We start from the raw sequence: 18,789 nt of genomic DNA on the forward strand, positions 1-18,789 counted from the left end.
TTTACGAGAACAATTTTGAGCTGTCCGCCCGGTGTCGACGGCGAGCTGTGCCTTGTGGCGCCACACTTCGGGTTCGGCACAGAGGTCTGCTGAGCCTTACGTTGCCTGGTTGCAGCCATGCGCGTAGCTCTACGATTCGCTTCTTCAGCAGAAGTTTGTCTACCTTGGGAGAAGGTGCCATAACGTGTACTGAAGAGTAAACACAGGCATCCAGACTACGTGGAGCACATGTCACATCTCTTGACCCATTGGCACGATGCGGTGCTGTTGATGACGATGATGGTTTATTGGCATCCCCTTTGAAACGAGGTAGTGATAAATAGTCACCCAGCCTACTTGAGTTAACCAGGTCCAACTACGTGCAACATTCAACTGCTATATGCAATTGCTACATGTCGGGACACTTGTGGAATATAGCGCAACTGTAATGCAATTTTCGCACGTATTGATGCTGCACGGCGCGCATCTAACATCGCGTGACAAATGGCATGCTACGATGCTAATGAAGATGTTAATGACTAGGATTTACGCGTATTGGCATCCCTTTGAAATCAAGCGGTGACCAACAGTCACATAGAAAGCTAATGATGATGATTATTATTATTTATTGGCAGCTTCTTTGAAACGCGGCGCAGACATAGTCGCTAGCCTGCTTGATTTATTCAGGTACACAATCCATTTTTTCTAGCATTTTTTCTGCATCAAACCTTCTACCTTGTACCGCTACCTGTGCATCTGCTACATGGCGTGCAACCTGGTGTAATAATATGCAAATGCAATGCAAAGTGTGAACATATCGACGCTACGCGGCGCGCACGTCACATCGCGTGTTTTCTATAGCGCTAAGGTACGTTTATAGGGAACTTTCCCTATATAGGGCATTTTTCCTGACTCCCACGCAGCGGGCGCGGCTCCGACCTCGGCGGGTACTGGGTATCTCTCATTCCAGGCGATAGCTGCTACGGACACCACTGGCGGTAGCAGCGGACACCATCGCCAACGGAAACGGCTATTGGAATGAAGCCATAACAGCCTACGCTGTAAAAAAAAACATGTTGGCATTCTGTCATGTCCCGGGTACAGTTTAGGTCCACTGCCATTGAGTATTCCACAGTGTTTCTCAAGTGGCACATACCCGTGATGTTTTATCATATGACTCTTGTTCTACTCCAGCATGCGGTTTGTTTGCTTGACATCATTTAGTTAAGCTGTTCTGCACTCATCGGTAGTTACACAAGGAGTTTCAGTTTTTTAGCTACTACGTATAATTCAGGTTAGGTGGCCGTACTAGGTACTGCATATTACATATCGACTTTCATTGATGACATTCTTATATGAAAAAAAAAATGTTGCTCAGATTGCAATGCTCAGCTTTGACAACCTATATGCTGTTCCTTCTAAACATAGTTGTGTGTATATAGAGTCACATTGGCAAGTGTCAATTAGTCATCTCATTTAGTACTCTGAGCACGCACGTTGACTTCAGGTCTGAAGTTATAGATTGTCATGCCGTCCAGTGTATCTTTCTTTGCTGTCCTGTGTTAAATAATTACGCGTTTGGAGGCAATAATTTTGTCTTTATTATCTTACTCAGTATTCTAATGTGGGCACAAACCTGCTGATATAAATATTCATATTAGTTCCCGAGCACTACCCACGACTCCACCGATTATTACCTCATTTCTGACAAGTCTGTTACGTAGTTCCCAACTTTCCTCTATCTCTCTTTAAATTGGCGGCAATATGAAACCTCACTTATTTTTGGATAGCATCCTTCAGCCTGCCTAACACTTCAGCATAGCACAGTGTAGTGGGATTCGGATATATTACCAAATTGATCCGGCTTTGTATTTCAGCAGTGGGCGTTCTGTTTCTCATCTACACCTTACTGCGTTTGCGGAAGATGACAATCATTATATGCAATTGGTTCCTTTCCGCGAATGCTGCGAGTAAATCAAAATTTTCTATAGAAAACACAGCGTTGACATTCGCCTTCCCCAGCCTTCTTTTTGACTCTTTCGAGCTCAGGTGCCCCGTGACTACACTATAGCGCTGCTAACCGATAAGGCACAGCCAGTTCTTCTTTTTGGGAGGCAGATTTAACTCGGGAGCTACAAGCTAAATACTTGGAAACTACAATCACCGTACTGCAATCTTCTTCATGACTGGCCTCCGAATGAAGCATCCCCGAGCCCTACTCTCAACATATAATAATGTGGCTTATTCCTACCGCTTGCGTCGAAGGCATGGAGCATTTCGTGAGCAATAAGCCCGCCGATGGCACCAAAGTTAAGGGAACTGCAAACAAAAAGACACCCACAATTACTACGTGGTTAAAACAAAGTATTTTCAAACGGCACTACTTCCTTGTGTTACAGACATGCACTCAAATACACTCGCACAGTGGACGCGGCTTCCAAGAGAACGAAATGTAAACTAACCGCGAGTACTTTTCTACGTGTAGCTCTTAAGAAATCCTAATTTGGTATTTAACGTCCAAAAGCTACATATTAGCTATGTGTGGTGGTGTTGTAGAGGACTGCGAATTAAATTCGACCACTTGGCGTTCTTCAATGTCCCACTGGTTTGAATTATACGTACTAAGGCTGAGTGAGCTCTGATCAACGCCGACCACATCTGGTCGTATCGAGAAACATAATGCCGAGCTACGGATCACTCAACACAGTACGCGGGGCTAAATCTAGCTCGGATTGCGTCCAGCGTAGCGCCGATAGCGGCACCATCTGTGCAACCGACACATGCATGGAAGAGTAGTGGCGTCCTTGCTGTGAACAACGATACAAACGCAAGGCACAGAAGTACCGTTGCAAAGTCATAAGCGACAATAATATAACATGTTTTCCTGACATGCGGTTTTAAAGAGCCTGGTAGGCATCTCGCAGGGCAAGTTTTGTGAAATTTTGATATCGCGCCCTCCCATGTCGCTGACGATGCCGTGGCCACCGGCAACTCAGCGCATGCGCAAGCCGTCGCCCCTCCGCTCCTCCTGCGCTCCCGCCTCATGCTCTCACTGTAGCCTCCTCCTCCACTTTACTCCTCGTGCGCACTTCTTTCATCTGCCGCTGCGGTGCGCGTTTGCTTTCCTCTTTCGCTCTGCTCGCTCGATCGGGTACGATGTATTGCGAGGCCGACGCTCAGCGCAGGAACGGGCGCCTAAGAGCTGCGCTTTAAGGTAAGTGAGTATACGACAGAATAAACTGGAATTGAAAGACAAAGACGTTGATTGGGGTGGACGACGACATGGAGCGCTATAACGTAAAATTATTCCAAACTGTTTTGATTCCAATTTCCTGACGTCAAATTTACGTAACCACCGACGCAAGCATCGGGTGGTGACCTGCAGCGTTGTCTGAACAACCCAATCAAACACTTTCCTCATTTATAGGAGGTCACCGTTGTTTGCTATCAAAACCGATAACATTGTCTACACTCAGCGGTTTTCATTATCTAATTGGCTGACAAGAGGCGAGGAGCACGCTCTAATGGAGAGGTTTTCGATGGAGCAGAGCCAGCACAGTGAAAATAGATAACCGCATGAAAAGGGTGGTGCCGGCTTCTCCGATTGGTCCGCTTCACCATACTTAGCTTGCGGTGGCTGGTCGAAAATCCCGGCGGCGTGCAACGGAAGGATAAGAATGCCGTTAAACGGATCCTCAGCAAGAAAGAGTTGGCAGAGCGATTTCGTATGTATGCCGAAAGGGCTCGATAACGTTTTACTGCCACGCAAAAAGGTTTATCATGCACAAATAAATACATGCTCACCGGCAGGTGCGAGTAGCGAGGGCCTGAGCGATCGGCAGGAAGCCGTCTTCTATTCCTTTCGGAACGGGGCAGTCCGTGGCTATCCAGAAAAATTTTCAGTTTTGTTCGGCATATCAATGCATTTTTTTTCGCGTACACGTCACTTTAACGTGGTGAGTTTTCGCGGTTTTGTGGGTGGGTGGGTGGGATAACTTTATTGTAAGGTCCTGCGGGCTACAGGGCGCGATGCCCCATAGAGCGGGCTACTCCCAGGTTGGGACCGGAAGTTTTATCTCCCTGGCCGCATCGTGGGCTCGCTGGACGGCCCAGAGCTGTTCCGCCAGGTCCGTGCTGCGTAGTGCTTATTGAATCCTGGCAGAGTCTTGATTCTTGTTTACGTGGGTCCGACCGCACGGTTTTGTGAGGTCGCGTGAAAGACAGGCGAAGTGGGCGTAGCCAGAAAACATTTGACCAATAGCAGAGGGATAATGGTGAAAAGGCGTCGAATCGGGAATGATTATTTTTCTTTTGTGTGGTTTAATCATGCATAGTCAGTGTGTACACGTTATATCAGATGGGGAGCTATCGCGGTTTTCGTGACGTCGCCTGACAGACAGGCGAAAGTGGGAGTGGCCCGAAAATGTTTTGACGAATCGTGGAGGCTAATTGCAGAAATTGGAATCAAAACAGTTTGGAATCATTTTACGTTATAGCACCCATGTCGTCGAACCACACATTTCTTTGGAGAGGGGGATACGAAAAGGCAGCGAACGTTTTCCCCTGAATTAGTCAGCCCGAGAGTGCCGTCTGCGTGAAGCGGACCCCAATGCAGTGTGTTTCCACCGCTAGGTTGCCTTAAAGGTCCAAACCTTCAGCATCGGCTCAACCCCCAGAATTAACTTTTCCCCTGGCATGGCTAAGCCACGCACAGATAGACGCAGGAGGGTCGTACGCCCCATGTGATCGGGTGCAGGATATTGCAACACACCAAACGCCTGCTGACGCAGATACCCCTGCGGAGGTAGACACGGAGATGGCTGTTCCTGTCGAACGGAACAAGAGAGATTCGTAAATATGCGCTACCAGTGCTCTTTTTCAAGCTGTTGCCCGTGCCGGAAACGTTCACGTTTCTGATTCAACTGCACATTCAAATGCCGGCTGCTTTTACCAAACGCAAAAATTTTAAATTTCTGGCATTAAAGAAAATATGCAGGATAGGGTGACTTCTATTTTTATTCTAATTCTGGAGGTAGTACGTTGTTCTTAGCGAAATTTCTCAAAGTTCTGAGCGTCGAGCTTTTATAAACGACGCCTAAAAGTAAAAACAACTATATGTTCGTGCAGAGTGTTTCATCGCAATATATTTATTACCCAAGGAACAATTAGAAATGACGAAGCAACGCGTATTGCGGTCGTTACATTGCTAAAGTAATATATGTATTTTTTCTAGAAATCTAGTTAACTTTGCAAGAACTACTCTGTGTCAGGCATATTACTGCACCTTCCACAGTATAAAAATAAACAAATTAACACATTTCCAACTTTTCAACTAAATGTAATTAGAAAGTGCAGCTCCTAAAATCTCATACAGCGAAATCTCTATACCATGTTTCAGCCACCCAAAAAACACGCCCTTTAATTTCCCCAGACGCCATAATTTAGTGACACATTGCACCATGAAAGCTGGGTGTCGCAGTCAATCAGACTCTTCCACATTCTATATTCGGGACTTCACCTAATCTCACAAAAATATATGCAGACAGTGTATATCTTACCGAGGAATTCCTCGCTGGAAAAATGGAGGACGGAACATTGCCCAAGGTATTTCTGAAATAAGAACATGAACTTATATTTTCCGAGAAACGTAGAAAACACGTCATTTTTAGGGGTGTGCGAATAGTGATTTTTAAGACGTAATCGAATACGAATAGAATAGTGTAAGAGGCGAATCGAATCGAGTACCAAACTGTTTTCTAATATTTTTCGAACAATGAATAGACATTATCACAATTATTATAAAGCGATGTTCACATCCCAGTATTTTTCAAATTAGCAACTTTCTGCTATTACATGGTAAGTTATGAAGCGTTGCTTATTAAAAGCAAAAATTAGTCATTTTGAGCAAACAATACTCTCTTCGCATGCACAGGACTCTTAAGAGAGCGCGAATGATCGCTGTATCTTTGTGACCAAGCCTGCTCCACTTCGTAAGTTGTCATGTTTCAAGTCGATACTATGCCCACCGGGGTGAAAATTTAGCGTAGTTTTGCTCAAATTTCATGTTTACTTGGGCGCAGTTGACATTTTAAATATTCGAAAAGCATTAGAATAATGTTCGAATTTACTAGTAGTAATTATTCGAGTCGAGGACCAAATCAAATCTTATAGAAGTCGATTCAATTTTCGAAAGTTTCGAATACTATCACGCACCAGCGCTTTCTACCTATAGAACCACTTAAGGAGAGGTGCTACTCGAAAAACGAGTTTTTTTTTCTTAAAAATTATGGATTGTTTTTCCGTTTTCACTTGTTTTAATAAGATTGGTATATCCACTGTTGCGAAAATACAAATCAAAGCCGAGACTCAACTGGAAGTAGGTTAAAATTGCGTTTAAAGAGCACAAGGTGGCTGTTACAAGCCCGAAAGTTCGCCGTCTTCTAGCGTCTCGCGGCCGATAACGCGCGACCACTCGCCATTGCGGATCGCATGAGGAGCTCGGCCAAGCCTCATTCGCCCAATAACCATGTTGTCCGGGTTGCTGCAGCGCAACAAATAATAAAAAAGGCATGCGTTTGCCGCGTACTTAGAGCGCTGCAACTTTGAATGCAGCGCAACAAATAATAAAAAAGGCATGCGTTTGCCGCGTACTTAGAGCGCTGCAACTTTCAATTTGAAACTTTCAACTTCCAAATGCATTTTTCTTACTTCTTCATTTCTAGCATTTTTAGAGTTTGTGCACTAAAATATGTGCATTTCGTGTAGCCTAATCATTATAACATTTGGCATGCGTGTGCTTTAACATGTCCTGAATTCGAAGGAACAGCTTTCAGGGTTTTCTACAAGTGTATTCAGCAAGATATTTCAAAAGTTTTAAACTGAGAATAGTAAAAGTGAAACTCAGCTGTGGAATTTTTCTCGAGACTAAAACAGAAATGTTACACTATATTTTTTTGCTTTATTGAAGTCTAATATTTATTGGGAGCAATATGAGCTATTTTTGCGTTTTCTTGTGCTCACTGTTATCGCCTTAGCTTGCACAAAAATGCACTGTTTTTACAAATGCATGGTGTACAAAAAAGTTACCAAATGAGCTTTCAAAGAAAAAAAACCATCAGCTGAATTCAAAAGAGCAGTTAAAGCTCTGTAAATGTGCATTTTTCATTTAGCTGTAACGAATATCAAAGAAAAAGTTTTTCCCAGTAGTTTGTCGCCTTAAGATTGCGGTAGAGCTGATGCGCCTGTAAACGTCAATATTTCTTCTGCCCCGTAATTTCGAACTAGTACATCATCAAGTACACGGAGAACACTATGAAAGAGTGATATGGCCAAACACTTGTGTGCAATGATAGGTATATGAAGATGCTAAAGGGGGGGGGGGGGGGGGCATGGATTCAGATAAAAGCAGCGTTGTTATGCCATCATCCATAAATCATACAGTATCGCCGTAAATTGGTTGCTTTTATTGCGATAGCAATTATATGGACACTTCAAGCAGATTTCTGCCGTTGCCGTCGCCACCGTGACGCGGGGAACGCGCGTTCACGGAGCGAACGCATGGCAGAGACGAAACGCGACTTCCTCCGTCGCGCGAAAGGCCGTGGGGGTATGGGAGGGAGGGAGGGCAGGCGACGCTGTGCTACGGCAACAAATGCGTATCTTGCAATCGGGCGGAAAGGGAACTGGTGACGCAATCTCCCACGCGACAGGAGGAAAGCGGGAAGGCAGCGAGAGAGGGAGGGAGGGGGGGTGACCTCTACTCTTATAACAACTGCGTACTTTGCGCCGGTGCGGGATTGCCGCGCGCACCGTATTTTGAAAGCGATCTCCAGACCGCTCTGACCTTTGTATGCGCTGTGCTTTCGCCGCTCAGTTTCTGTTGAAGCGATAGACCGCTCGAACCCTCGTTCGCTGCGGCGGCCGCGCTCGTTCGCGCCAGCATTTTGACAGTGGTTGGCTGCGGTCATCGAGTGTGATCTATTCATGTTTGCTTGTGCGCGCTGACACCAGGCTTGTTAATTCAGTTAGTAAGCGAATGTGTCCAAGCTTATGCAGCCGATAAATCTACTATCCATACTCCGTATAGCTCTCTACTAATTTTCTATCGCAATTGATGCTTCGCCTTTCGGGCGAAACTGCTACTTTTTTTAGAAAAGAATGTAGCTGAAATAGCTAAACTATTTATACATGTACAGTACATACAAGCTACAATGAACCATGGCTTACGCAAGTATTAAAGTGCCTAACGAGCAAAATAATATATTTCTCTAGTACGGCCAAACAACGCGAATGTTTTTGCCTTCAGGCCTAGTATGGCACCAAAGGAGCTACACATTCAACCTTTCTGTGCAAGGTCAAGGGTTCTATATAGTGAGTTGCCAAAAGTTTTAACAAGTAACCAGAGGAAATTCTCGCAAGCAACAAATCCATTGCAAGCCAGCTCTATCACAAAGCAATAATGAACGAGAAATGGACTCCGATATAAAATATGGAGATATCTACAATGTAAGGTAGAAGAAGAGGAGGAAAGAAGAGGAGAGAAGTGAAAGACGTTACAATAAACTAGGGTGGCTGCCTTGTCATACTGAGATAATCAGTATGACAAGGTAGCCACCCGTGTTTATTGTAACTTATTTCTCTTCTTCTCTCCCCACCTTCCCTCCTCTTCTTCTACCTTACATACAATAGAGCGGTAATATAAGTTTTTACTTGTGAGCTAGAAACGCCTCCTTTCCTTCAACCGCGCGGCGATATGTTTACCATGTCAACCGGAATTTTAGTCTAGGTGGCACAAAGCTCTCGTCCGCCGCAGGCGTTCATGAAATTTACTCTAAGGTTCTGAAAGCATCAAGCATATTTCTTCAACGTAACTTGTTTTTTTTTTTTTTTTCAAGCGAAGCTTGTATTGCGTTACAGAATTTTGTGGCGGCGTAGTCACGCAATAAGTCAAGCGTGAATGGCCATACCCGCGTTGGATATCCGGGTATTAGCCAGGGACAAGAGATAAATAAAGAAAGAAAGAGGGAAAGAAAGAAAGGATGAAGGAAAACAAGAAATAAAGGAAGGAACATAAAAGAGCTTGTGCGGGGACTGCTGCGCCGACGCCGGATCACGTGACGCGCGCGAACAGTGAGGGTTGTTTGGTGTGTCGCGGGGAGGGAAAGGGAAGGAAAGGGGCTTGGAGTGCACTACGCTGGGCTTCCCTCACCTCAGATCAGTTTCGGCGTCCGGATGTGAAGGCCTCGCGTAGTGCGTTTAGCCAACGATCAGGCTGCGTTTCAGCAATGGCGGCACGAACTAGCTCGGGAAAGGGCTCGTCGTCGGCATGCCGATTCTAGCGAGAGGGCTTCCGAAACCAAGGCGAAATGTCAGCAAAGAGCCTCTCTGCCCAGGCGTTGCTGGGCACTACTGCCGCGTCAAGGTGCTGCTCCTGAGGAGCTCCGGCCGCAGAACAGTACTGACCAGGCTCGTTGCAGGCATACGTGATTGGGCCGAAAGCAGCGATCAGAGCTGCACTCCAGTCCAGGGCAGGACCACTGCTTGATACCTTCGTGGTTTTCCAATGCCTTGGCGGCACCGCAAATGCTTTTTGCTGCAATCAGCCATCTTGTGTGGTCACGCCAGGCATGACGATCACCCACGGCATTGATAGTTTCAAGCCAAAGGATGACGTCGTCTTGAAAGCCGCGCAACGCTGGTATTTCTACGAAAGCCGGCTGCAGGGAAGCGTGGAAGATGTTGCCAGGCAGGACGCCACCGCTGACGGATGCGAAGTCGGACGTCATACCCTGGAGCTGTTGTGTCAGCTCGGCGATGGCGTGGACGAGGGCACCGGGTACATCCCTGTCAGGAGGCCATCAGTTTCGGCGCAGACACAGCCGTACCCTTCTTCGAGCCTTAAAAAGCTCCCAACACCGCCTATCACAATGGACATCGCAGGCCAATCAAATACTGCCGACAGTACGGCTTCTGAAGAGCACAGTCCGGCTGGGCGCGACGTTTTCCCAAGACCAGCCGGTTCGAGCACTTTGAAGCACTTTCGCACTGCAAGCTACCGCAACCAGGGCTAGCGATCCCGCATTGTGAGACAGACGGCGGTTCAGTGTCCGAGATCGCCTTTTCCTTTTTTCCAACTGCGACTTGATAATCGTCGGCCGGACCTGCGACCAGAGCGCAACAGTCAGTGTCGACCCCCAGAGAAGCTGGGTGCGTGCTGGATAGCTCACAAATGACAACTTGAATACCTGGACGCGTTTCGTGGTTGCGTGGACAAGCGCGCCGGAAACTTGCAGCGTGGCCGAGTGTAAAGACGAAGTGAGCTTGGCCGCAGGCGCTCGCAAGGCGGGCACTAGAGGAGAAGACGACGGAGAGAGAGAATAGAACAACCGGCCCAGGAACGGGTGCTGTCTCGGTCTCCTTGTTTCCTTTACAGCAGTTAATAGATTTTCTACAATGAAACATTATTTTTTCACCATTCACCATTTCGCCAAGAACTATCCGGTTAAACCCAAACGAAATTATTCACTTTTAGACTTGAATGTACTCTGCACTTTAACTTTCAAACCGATGCCATCTTCCTAGATGGCGCAAACAGTATTGGTAAAGGACCGCACCAGCGCTTATAGGCAAAATTCCCCCAGCTAAAATTCAGCCAGCATATTCTGAACTGCATCAAAGAGCTCTTAACAAACCGCCCCAAGCCTATACCAAATACCAGCCAGTCACCTGCTCCTTCTATAGTGGTATGAAGCCTCCCCCGGCGTTATATAGCAGATAGGTACCAACCCATCTGATGAATGTTTCCTGTGAGTACTTTGGCCACACAACACTGGTGCGATAAGTTACTAATGACCGCCAACCCCAAAAACTAATGTCGTTCACCCGTTGCCGCTGCCATTTGACTTTTCCCTATACAATAACTAGCTTGTCCGTAGAGTTAGTACAATCGATTATGAACACTGCAGCCACGATCTCTGACGATTTATCTTTGCGAGCTAATGTTTCTAAATTTACGTCATGTTCAAAAAAGCTATTCAATTCTTGAAGCGATATTTGTGCCATGCACCACCACAGGTCCAACTGCTTGCTTGTAAACGATGAGCAAAACTAGCGCAAGGTGAAAGCAGGAGCCAACGTTTAGACAAGTGCACTTGTCTTTTTCAAGGCGACTTATGCTTCCCTCGGCAATGTATATATAGATACCTATATGCAAAACGATAACATAGGTACCTATATATTGGCACATGTCATCACTTGTGAGCATCACATATGAGCACATATCAGCTGTGGCATGTACACGCTTGGGGGTTGGAAGAAGAAGAGAACGTTTTGCTTGTATGGTTCCCGTAAACACATGGACTCCTGGATGTATCTGCTGTTTCGCCCATGACATTATTGATGGAAAATGCTGGGTAAATGCACCTTCTCTCCTAATTTTCCCCGTCACTCCTAGCACCTTACAGACAGCCACAGCTCCCACAGCAAGAAGCCGCCTCCGCTTGGAAGGACTAGCACCCGAACTCGGTCCCTTGTCATCGAGTCTAGAAATAAGGATGTGGACAACGACTACAAACCAGGCGAGCCAAACCCACGATACCCAGTCTTCTCTATCGCCTTTTTTTCATGCGTCACAGACGCGCAGACCATCCCACAGATACACTTTTGAGGATGTTGAAGACTGGCTGGACTACTTCGATCGGGCTGCCAGCATCAACGAGTGGGATGATGTTCGCAAGCTGCGGACAGTTTACTTCGCGTTGGAAGACTCTGCGAAGACGTGGTACGAGAACCTTGAGGGTCCCTTTGCAACATGACAAGAGTTTAGCCGACAGCTCCGTGATGCGTAGCGCAACGCCGAAAGAAATGAGCGAGCTGAACAAGTCATCTCTTCTAGGAACCGGCGGCCCAACGAGAGATTCTCAATGTTTGTCGATGACATGCTTCCTCTTTTCAGGAGTGCAGACCCTGCAATGTCCGTGGAAAAGAAGGTGCAACGTTTAATGCATTGAGTCAAGGAACAGTTTTTCGCCGGACTCGTACGCAATCCACCAACAACCATGGCCGAGTTCGTGAGTGAGGCAACCACGTGGGAGCGTACTCTCCAGCAGCGGTCGTAACAGTACAGACGCCACGACATCACGGCTATTGCATGCTGTGTTGGGTTCGACAGGGAGAAGCAGGCCCTCGCAGACTTCATACGAAGTGTGTGTGACGACCTGCGGCAACACATAACTCACCGACACTTGCATACTTTGAGAAAATTGCCGACGTCAACGGTCCGCCAGCATTATCTGCTCTTTCGCCGTGCGACCATTCTGCCAAGGCGTTTGCGAGCACTCTTGATGTGAACTCGCGCCTACCATCAACACAGCGCGAAAGGCTTCTGGATGTACTCGATTTTTTTCAAGATTGTTTCGCTACAACGGCGACGGTTATCTAGACGCCCCTTTCCCAGCATCATATTATTAACGAACATACAGAAAGGCCCATTCGACAACATGCCTATAGGGTGTCGCAAAAAAGAATAACACGACGCTATACGTCATCAAGTTCAGCAGATGCTTAAAGACAACGTCATCCAGCCATCGACCAGTCCCTGGGCTTCGCCAGTTGTGTTTGTAAAGAAGAAAGATGGTATCTTGCACCTTTACGTCGATTATCAAAACTTGAATAAGATGTCGAAGAAAGGCGTTTATGCTCTGCCCCGAATAGAGGACTCCTTGGTTCGTATACGCAACGCTCGATACTTTTCTTACATAAATTTACGCAATGGCTACTGCAATATCGCAGTTGACACGCGTGATCGCGAAAAGACCGCTTTTGTTACTCCAGACAGTCTCTACGAGTTCAGGGCCCTTCCTATTGGGTTATGCTCAGCGCTAGCTACTTTTCAAAGAATGACGTACACGGTTCTCTCTGGGCTGAAATGGCAATCGTGTCTCGTTTACTTAGACGACGTGGTGGTCTTTTCGGACACATTTGAACAGCACGCCCAGCGCCTGCTGACACTTCTTCAGACAATTCCAACAGCTGTACTTATTCTAAAATTCTAGAAATGTCATTTTGGGTATGAGGAACTGAAGTTTGTAGGGCACGTTGTGAGCTATGACGGCATCCGCCCCGACGCTGAGAAAACGAGCGCCGTCGCCGAATTTCCCGTGCAAACAAATCAGCGCGACCTACGCCGATTTCTGGGGCTTTGTTCGCACTGCGCGTTTCTTTCTTGTAGGCACGAAGTAACCGGCATTTTAAGTAACTTTATATTAAACCAATTAGACATGTCATTGATTTACTTGTACCAATATTAACGCAGCTTTATAATTTCTCCCTCATGACGGGCGTTTTCAGACTAGAATGCAAGTTGCAAAAGTAACAGTGATCTTTAAAAACGGTGTTAAAATGAAATTAGGCAATTGTCAACCCGTGCCTGTGTTACCTATTTTCTCAAAAACACTAGAAAAATTATAAACGCTCGGATAGAAAATTATTCCAAAAACACAACCTCCTTACTGACTGTCAACATGGTTTCAGAAAAGAACGAAGTACTGAAAGTGCACTTCTCGTCCAAAAGGAAACTATTCTGGAATATTTCAAAAATAATACCAAGTGATTAGGTATATTCTTACACTTCAGCAAGGCCTATGATCAAGTCAACCAACAAATACTACTACATAAATTAGAACGCTATGGTTTTAGAGGAACGGCTTTGCAACTAATCCTACACTCTCGCCTACAAACGTCGAACGAACAAACATACATCCAGGCTGATTCCCATTGAGTCGGGAGTTCCTCAGGGCAGTATACTGGTCCCAATGTTCTTCCTTTTTTACATAAATGATATCGTACGAATTTATAATAAATTCCAGTACCTTATATATGCAGAAGATTGCGCAGCCCTTATAGATGGCATAAATATGAAAGAAATAGTACCTAAGGCTACGGCCTTCTGTCAGTTACTATACCTGTGGTGTAAGAGAAATCGGCTTAACCTAACTGAATGAAAAATGAAGTGCTTACTCTTTCGTTCATTGGAAGCTGCGTAAATAGCAACTGGATTCACAATCCTAGGTCCTTACCAAATCACCATTAAAAATCGGTAAAATTACTGGGAATCATTTTCACGGATCACATGTCTTGTAATGAGCACATAAAAAACCTACTAACAAAGTTGAGCAATGTTGCCGGTGTGCTAAGTCGTTGTCGCCATATTCTTCCGGCAAATGTTAAAAGGACTTTACATTGCACCTTGTCGAATTCCTACTTGTATTACTGCACATCAGTCTGGGGAAACACAACACTTACAAACCTGCACAAACTTACATTAATGCAGAAAAAGGAACTGCGTTCGATCTATACCGAGCTGTTTCTAGATAATACATATCCACTATTTCGCAAACATAAAATTATAAAAGCGGACAAAGTCTACGTCCATAAATTACTAATAATTTATAAAAATGCTCAACTGGGAAAAATTGAAAAGTTTTTAGACCTAGTAAATTTAAAAAGGAAAACAGCGTTGTATGCCATTAGGTAGCAGCCACCTTTTGAACTTCTTTTCTCCCTTACAATTAATGCAAATTATGACACAGACAGAATTCGACACAGAATTCTACTTACATTGAACGAACACAATGCACGAGATATAGATATACTAACACTAACGAAAAAGGATATATTTTATATTTGTATAGATCCTTCTATCTAGAATCTTGAATAGATCTTTCTTTATTTAATTTTGCTAAAATGTTTGATTATAGTTCATGGTGATATCTAATACGTGTCCCCATGTAGTTTCTTTTTGTATTTTGTGTGTATATTGTTTTCAATAGTTCATATTATGTTATTCATACGTTCTGTGAGGCGGTTGACCTTCATTTAAAGCTGTAAAAAGAAAAAAAAACCGCTTAACCTTTGAAATGGGCGCGCAACGCTTTAAAGAGCGAACCTGGGCGATCTTAGCCCAGCATTTTCCGGCAGTGCGCACGAACTTTTGAGCTTATTACTCATGATGATAATTTATTTTCGTGCGTCTCGGATTTGCGGCCGTCACTGCGCGTTGCATAGCGCAGCTTCTAACACCGACACCGCGTTGCAATGCATACAACGCATTCCACAGACGCGCTCCGTGAGTGCGTCTCTCTCTCTCGCTCTCATAGCACGCAAAACCTCATCACCTCGCAGAGCACGAGCGTGCGAACTCGCCAGCTGTGGACGAAGACGACGGCCCTCGAACGCAATCATATGGTTCGCATAAATGCATGTCCTGCAAGCGTGGCTATGTTTGTGTGGGCCTCTAGGTGGGAGAGGTGTAGTCGGATGAACCTGTTCAGGCGCGCCAACGATGGGGGAGTAGGTCTGGGCTGAAGATGGGGGAGTAGGCTGGAGCGGACGCACCTCTTCGTGCGTCAGCTCGTAAACAGTTTAATAATTTTTTGGGATGTCAGGGCCTCTTTCCAGCGCACTGCGTGTCAGATGAGAATCAGATGAGTGGACGAGGTCAGATGAGTGGTCAGATGAGATCAGATGAGTGGGCGAGGCAGCAGCAGCAACGCAATGCTCACACGGTGCTTCATTTTGTGCTGTTTCTTGCCAGCCTTCTGGAATCCTCGGTGCAGTGCCCGCACAGCGTGGTGGTCCGGAATGCGTCAATCGACGCAAACCAACTTACCGATCACCGACGATGTATGCAGACTGTCCTTCTTGTCTTTCTGCCGAGTGATAATCCTGGCATGACCGCTGCACCGGCGTTGTTCCCAAGCGTCTACGCTGACTCCACACCGGGTCAACAAACCGTCGGCAGCGCCAACTCTGTGATGTCATCAGCATTGGATATAAAAGGCTCCCAGCCACAGCGCAGCTTCAGTGGGCGAGGCAGCAGCAGCAGCAACACAATTCTCACGCGGTTCTTCTTGATTGTGCAGGTTTGTTAATTAGAATATGCACATTGTATCCGTTCAGATAATCGTCACTTGCTGCTGTTTACTTGCCCACAAACTGTTGCATCTTTATATGCTTCCGGTTATGCTCAGTTTGTGCATTGCATGTGTTGCTTGTGTTTAGGTGGAGACGTTGAGCTAAGCCCTGAGCCAAGGGGACGCAAGGGTACTTCCGGTGAAAATTCTGGCACTGGCTCTGGAACACCTGTGCTATTACCGAGTGGAGACGTGGGCGGTTCCGATAGCGAATCGGCATCCACGGATAGCGAACTTTCCGTTTTTGCCATGTTTTCCAGACTGCTGGCTGGACAAAATAAAATAGCACACGATATTGCTGAACTTCGTTCTTCTGTCAATTCGCGCTTCGAGGCTGTTGAGTTGCGTCTTAGCGCTCTTGAATCATCCAGTACTGCGTCTAGTGTACCGAAAAAAAAATGATGAATGAATTAAAAAGCACAGTTGGTTCTCTTATTGAGAAGGTGATTAAGCTGACGGTGGAGAATGACGACCTAGAAAATATACTGTGCCGTAAGAATTTGATTCTGCATGGAATTTCCGAATTTACAGATGATGATAATGGGGCATTGGTCAACTTCGTTACAAATTTTTTGACGGAAACGCTTAGCATGGACTGCCCACAAATTGAAAGGTGTCATAGGATCGGTAGACGTAACACAGGTCGCTCCCACCCCATTGTTTTGAAACTTCTGGATAGCCGTAAGAAAGCTCAAATTCTTAGAAATGCGTCTGAGCTTATGGCTTCCGGTCAACGCATATCTAAGGACTATTCAGACAACGTACGATCTATGAGAGGAAAGCTATGGGAGGCAACGAGAACTTACCGCAACAGCGGCTCCTCTGTGCGCATAGTATACGACCACGTGTTTATTGATAACGTGCGCCACAATTGGGACGCACAGACTAACACGATTGTGCAGTCTCGTAATTGCAATACAAGGGCGTCTACTTCAGCTACTGTTTCTAATTCTCGTTGACGCCCACGTGATTTTCCCGATAATCTTGGCATTTTAAATATTAACGCCAGAAGTTTAGTCAACAAGCTTCCTCAATTCTTGTCGTCAACTTTGTCCTACTTCGCCCATATCATTGGAGTCACGGAAACGTGGTTTCATAGTGAAATTTGCAATACCGAAGTGTCGCTACCTGGCTTTAATGTTATAAGAAGGGAGAGGTGGTGGCGTTGCCTTATATTTAAACTCCGACTTAAAATTTTCTGTGTTTGATGCTCCCTCTCAAACTGAGTCAGTTTGGTGTAAAGTTTATTTTGAGTCATTAACTTTTGTTGTTCGCGTCTTTTACCGCCCACCTAACTTGATCGCAGACTCTATGGTTTCCTTGAATGCATTCGTTCAACAAGAAGCACCTCATTCACCAAATCTAATGTGCATAGGTGATTTTAATGTCCCCGATATATACTGGCCGTCGTTATCTCTGCTAGGTCATGATTCCCAACTGTACAGAGAACCACTAATTTTTCACTGACTACCGGCCTAAAGTAAATAGTCAGTGATGTCACAAGAGGCACGGCGATTTTAGATCTTGTGTTTTTCAGCCCTATGGTCTGCGATCATGGTAACGAATGTTCTGTTGTTCAAGGAATATCAGATCATAAAGCGGTATTTGCATCTATTTTTGTCCTGTTCCCAGAACCCGATATATTTATTCTTCTTTCCCCGATATGAGATATGCTGATGATGTGGGTATAATTAATGCACATAGCGCTTCCTTTAGCCAGTTTGAAGCGATTAGTTTTTTTGACGATGTCGATACTTTAACTATTTTTTTAGTGATCTAGTTACCTTGTGCATCACGCGTTTTGTACCGCTAAATACAAAAAGAAAAGACAAATTCAGAGCTGCCTTGGATCACACGGGAAATTTTGCACCTGTCGCGCGACTTGGACGTTTGCGACGTGCTAAACTTACTGGTGATTCTGTTCTTACGGCGCTATTCATTGCTCTTAAGGAGAAACTTCGAAGCAAAACTAATGCTGCTCGGGATTTTTACTTCCAGGTAACATTTCCAAGTTTGCTGAGAAACAATCCACTTAAATTTCTGCCGAAGGAATCCGCCACTGGTACTTTTGAAATAAACAGCACAGTTGCAAGTGATACTGCTATGATTGCAAACGCATTAATTAGTTACTTAAAACTGTTTTTACGCTTGATAACTCCGTTCTTCCTCCTTTTACAGAGCAGACGCACAGCTCTATTGACGACATTGTTGTTTCGAACCAGGGTGTGCTGAATTTGATTTTGAAACTTTATCCGAAAAAGAAAGGTAGTCCCGACTATATAGACAATGCATTCCTCATTAGATACTCTTTATGGACTAGTCGATATTTAACTGTTATTTTCAGAAATATCTCTCGGCGTCTGTGGTCCCTTCTGCCTGGAAATCGGCTAAACTTCTGCGACTATTCAAATCCGGGAACAAGCAGTCTTTGCTGAACTACAGACCCTTCTCTATCACATCGCAATCTTGTAAAAATACCCGAGCACATAATTTACAAACATACCATTGAATTTCTAAAGTCCAATAATGTTTTATCGGATGCTCAACAAGGTTTTCGGTGCGGATTTAGCACCACAACCAAGCTCAGTGAATTCACTCATGACATCATCCAGGCTCTCGATGCAGATGATCAAATTGACCCAATATTTATAGATTTTTTAGAAGCTTCGACACTGTGTCACACTCCAAACTGTTGAAAAATATTATGGTTATTCTTAACAACCAAGCATTAGTTAACTGAATTTTTTTATCCAATCGGTCTCAGTGCGTGCTCTTTAGGTCTTCTGAATCCTCCACTTGCAGTGTAACGTCTGGCGTACGTCAGGGTTCAATATTAGGT

General features: G+C 45.3%; 1 protein-coding gene across 2 annotated transcripts in view; it reads right to left on the reverse strand.

Moving 5' to 3' along the window:
* The window catches only part of LOC125942980 (membrane metallo-endopeptidase-like 1), a 185,834-nt gene that overhangs the window by 71,765 nt on the left and 95,280 nt on the right, over positions 1–18,789 (reverse strand). The window contains exons 6-7 of one of the 2 annotated variants that reach the window (XM_049661270.1): positions 5,538–5,589; positions 2,231–2,298 (exon numbers count right to left, since the gene is read on the reverse strand). In XM_049661270.1, the coding sequence (XP_049517227.1) occupies positions 2,231–2,298; positions 5,538–5,589 (120 nt within the window). The remainder of the gene's footprint in view (positions 1–2,230; positions 2,299–5,537; positions 5,590–18,789) is intronic. The other variant, XM_049661269.1, reaches the window with a different exon arrangement.

Source organism: Dermacentor silvarum, chromosome 2 (assembly GCF_013339745.2).
Source record: "Dermacentor silvarum isolate Dsil-2018 chromosome 2, BIME_Dsil_1.4, whole genome shotgun sequence".
Lineage (NCBI taxonomy): Eukaryota > Metazoa > Arthropoda > Arachnida > Ixodida > Ixodidae > Dermacentor > Dermacentor silvarum.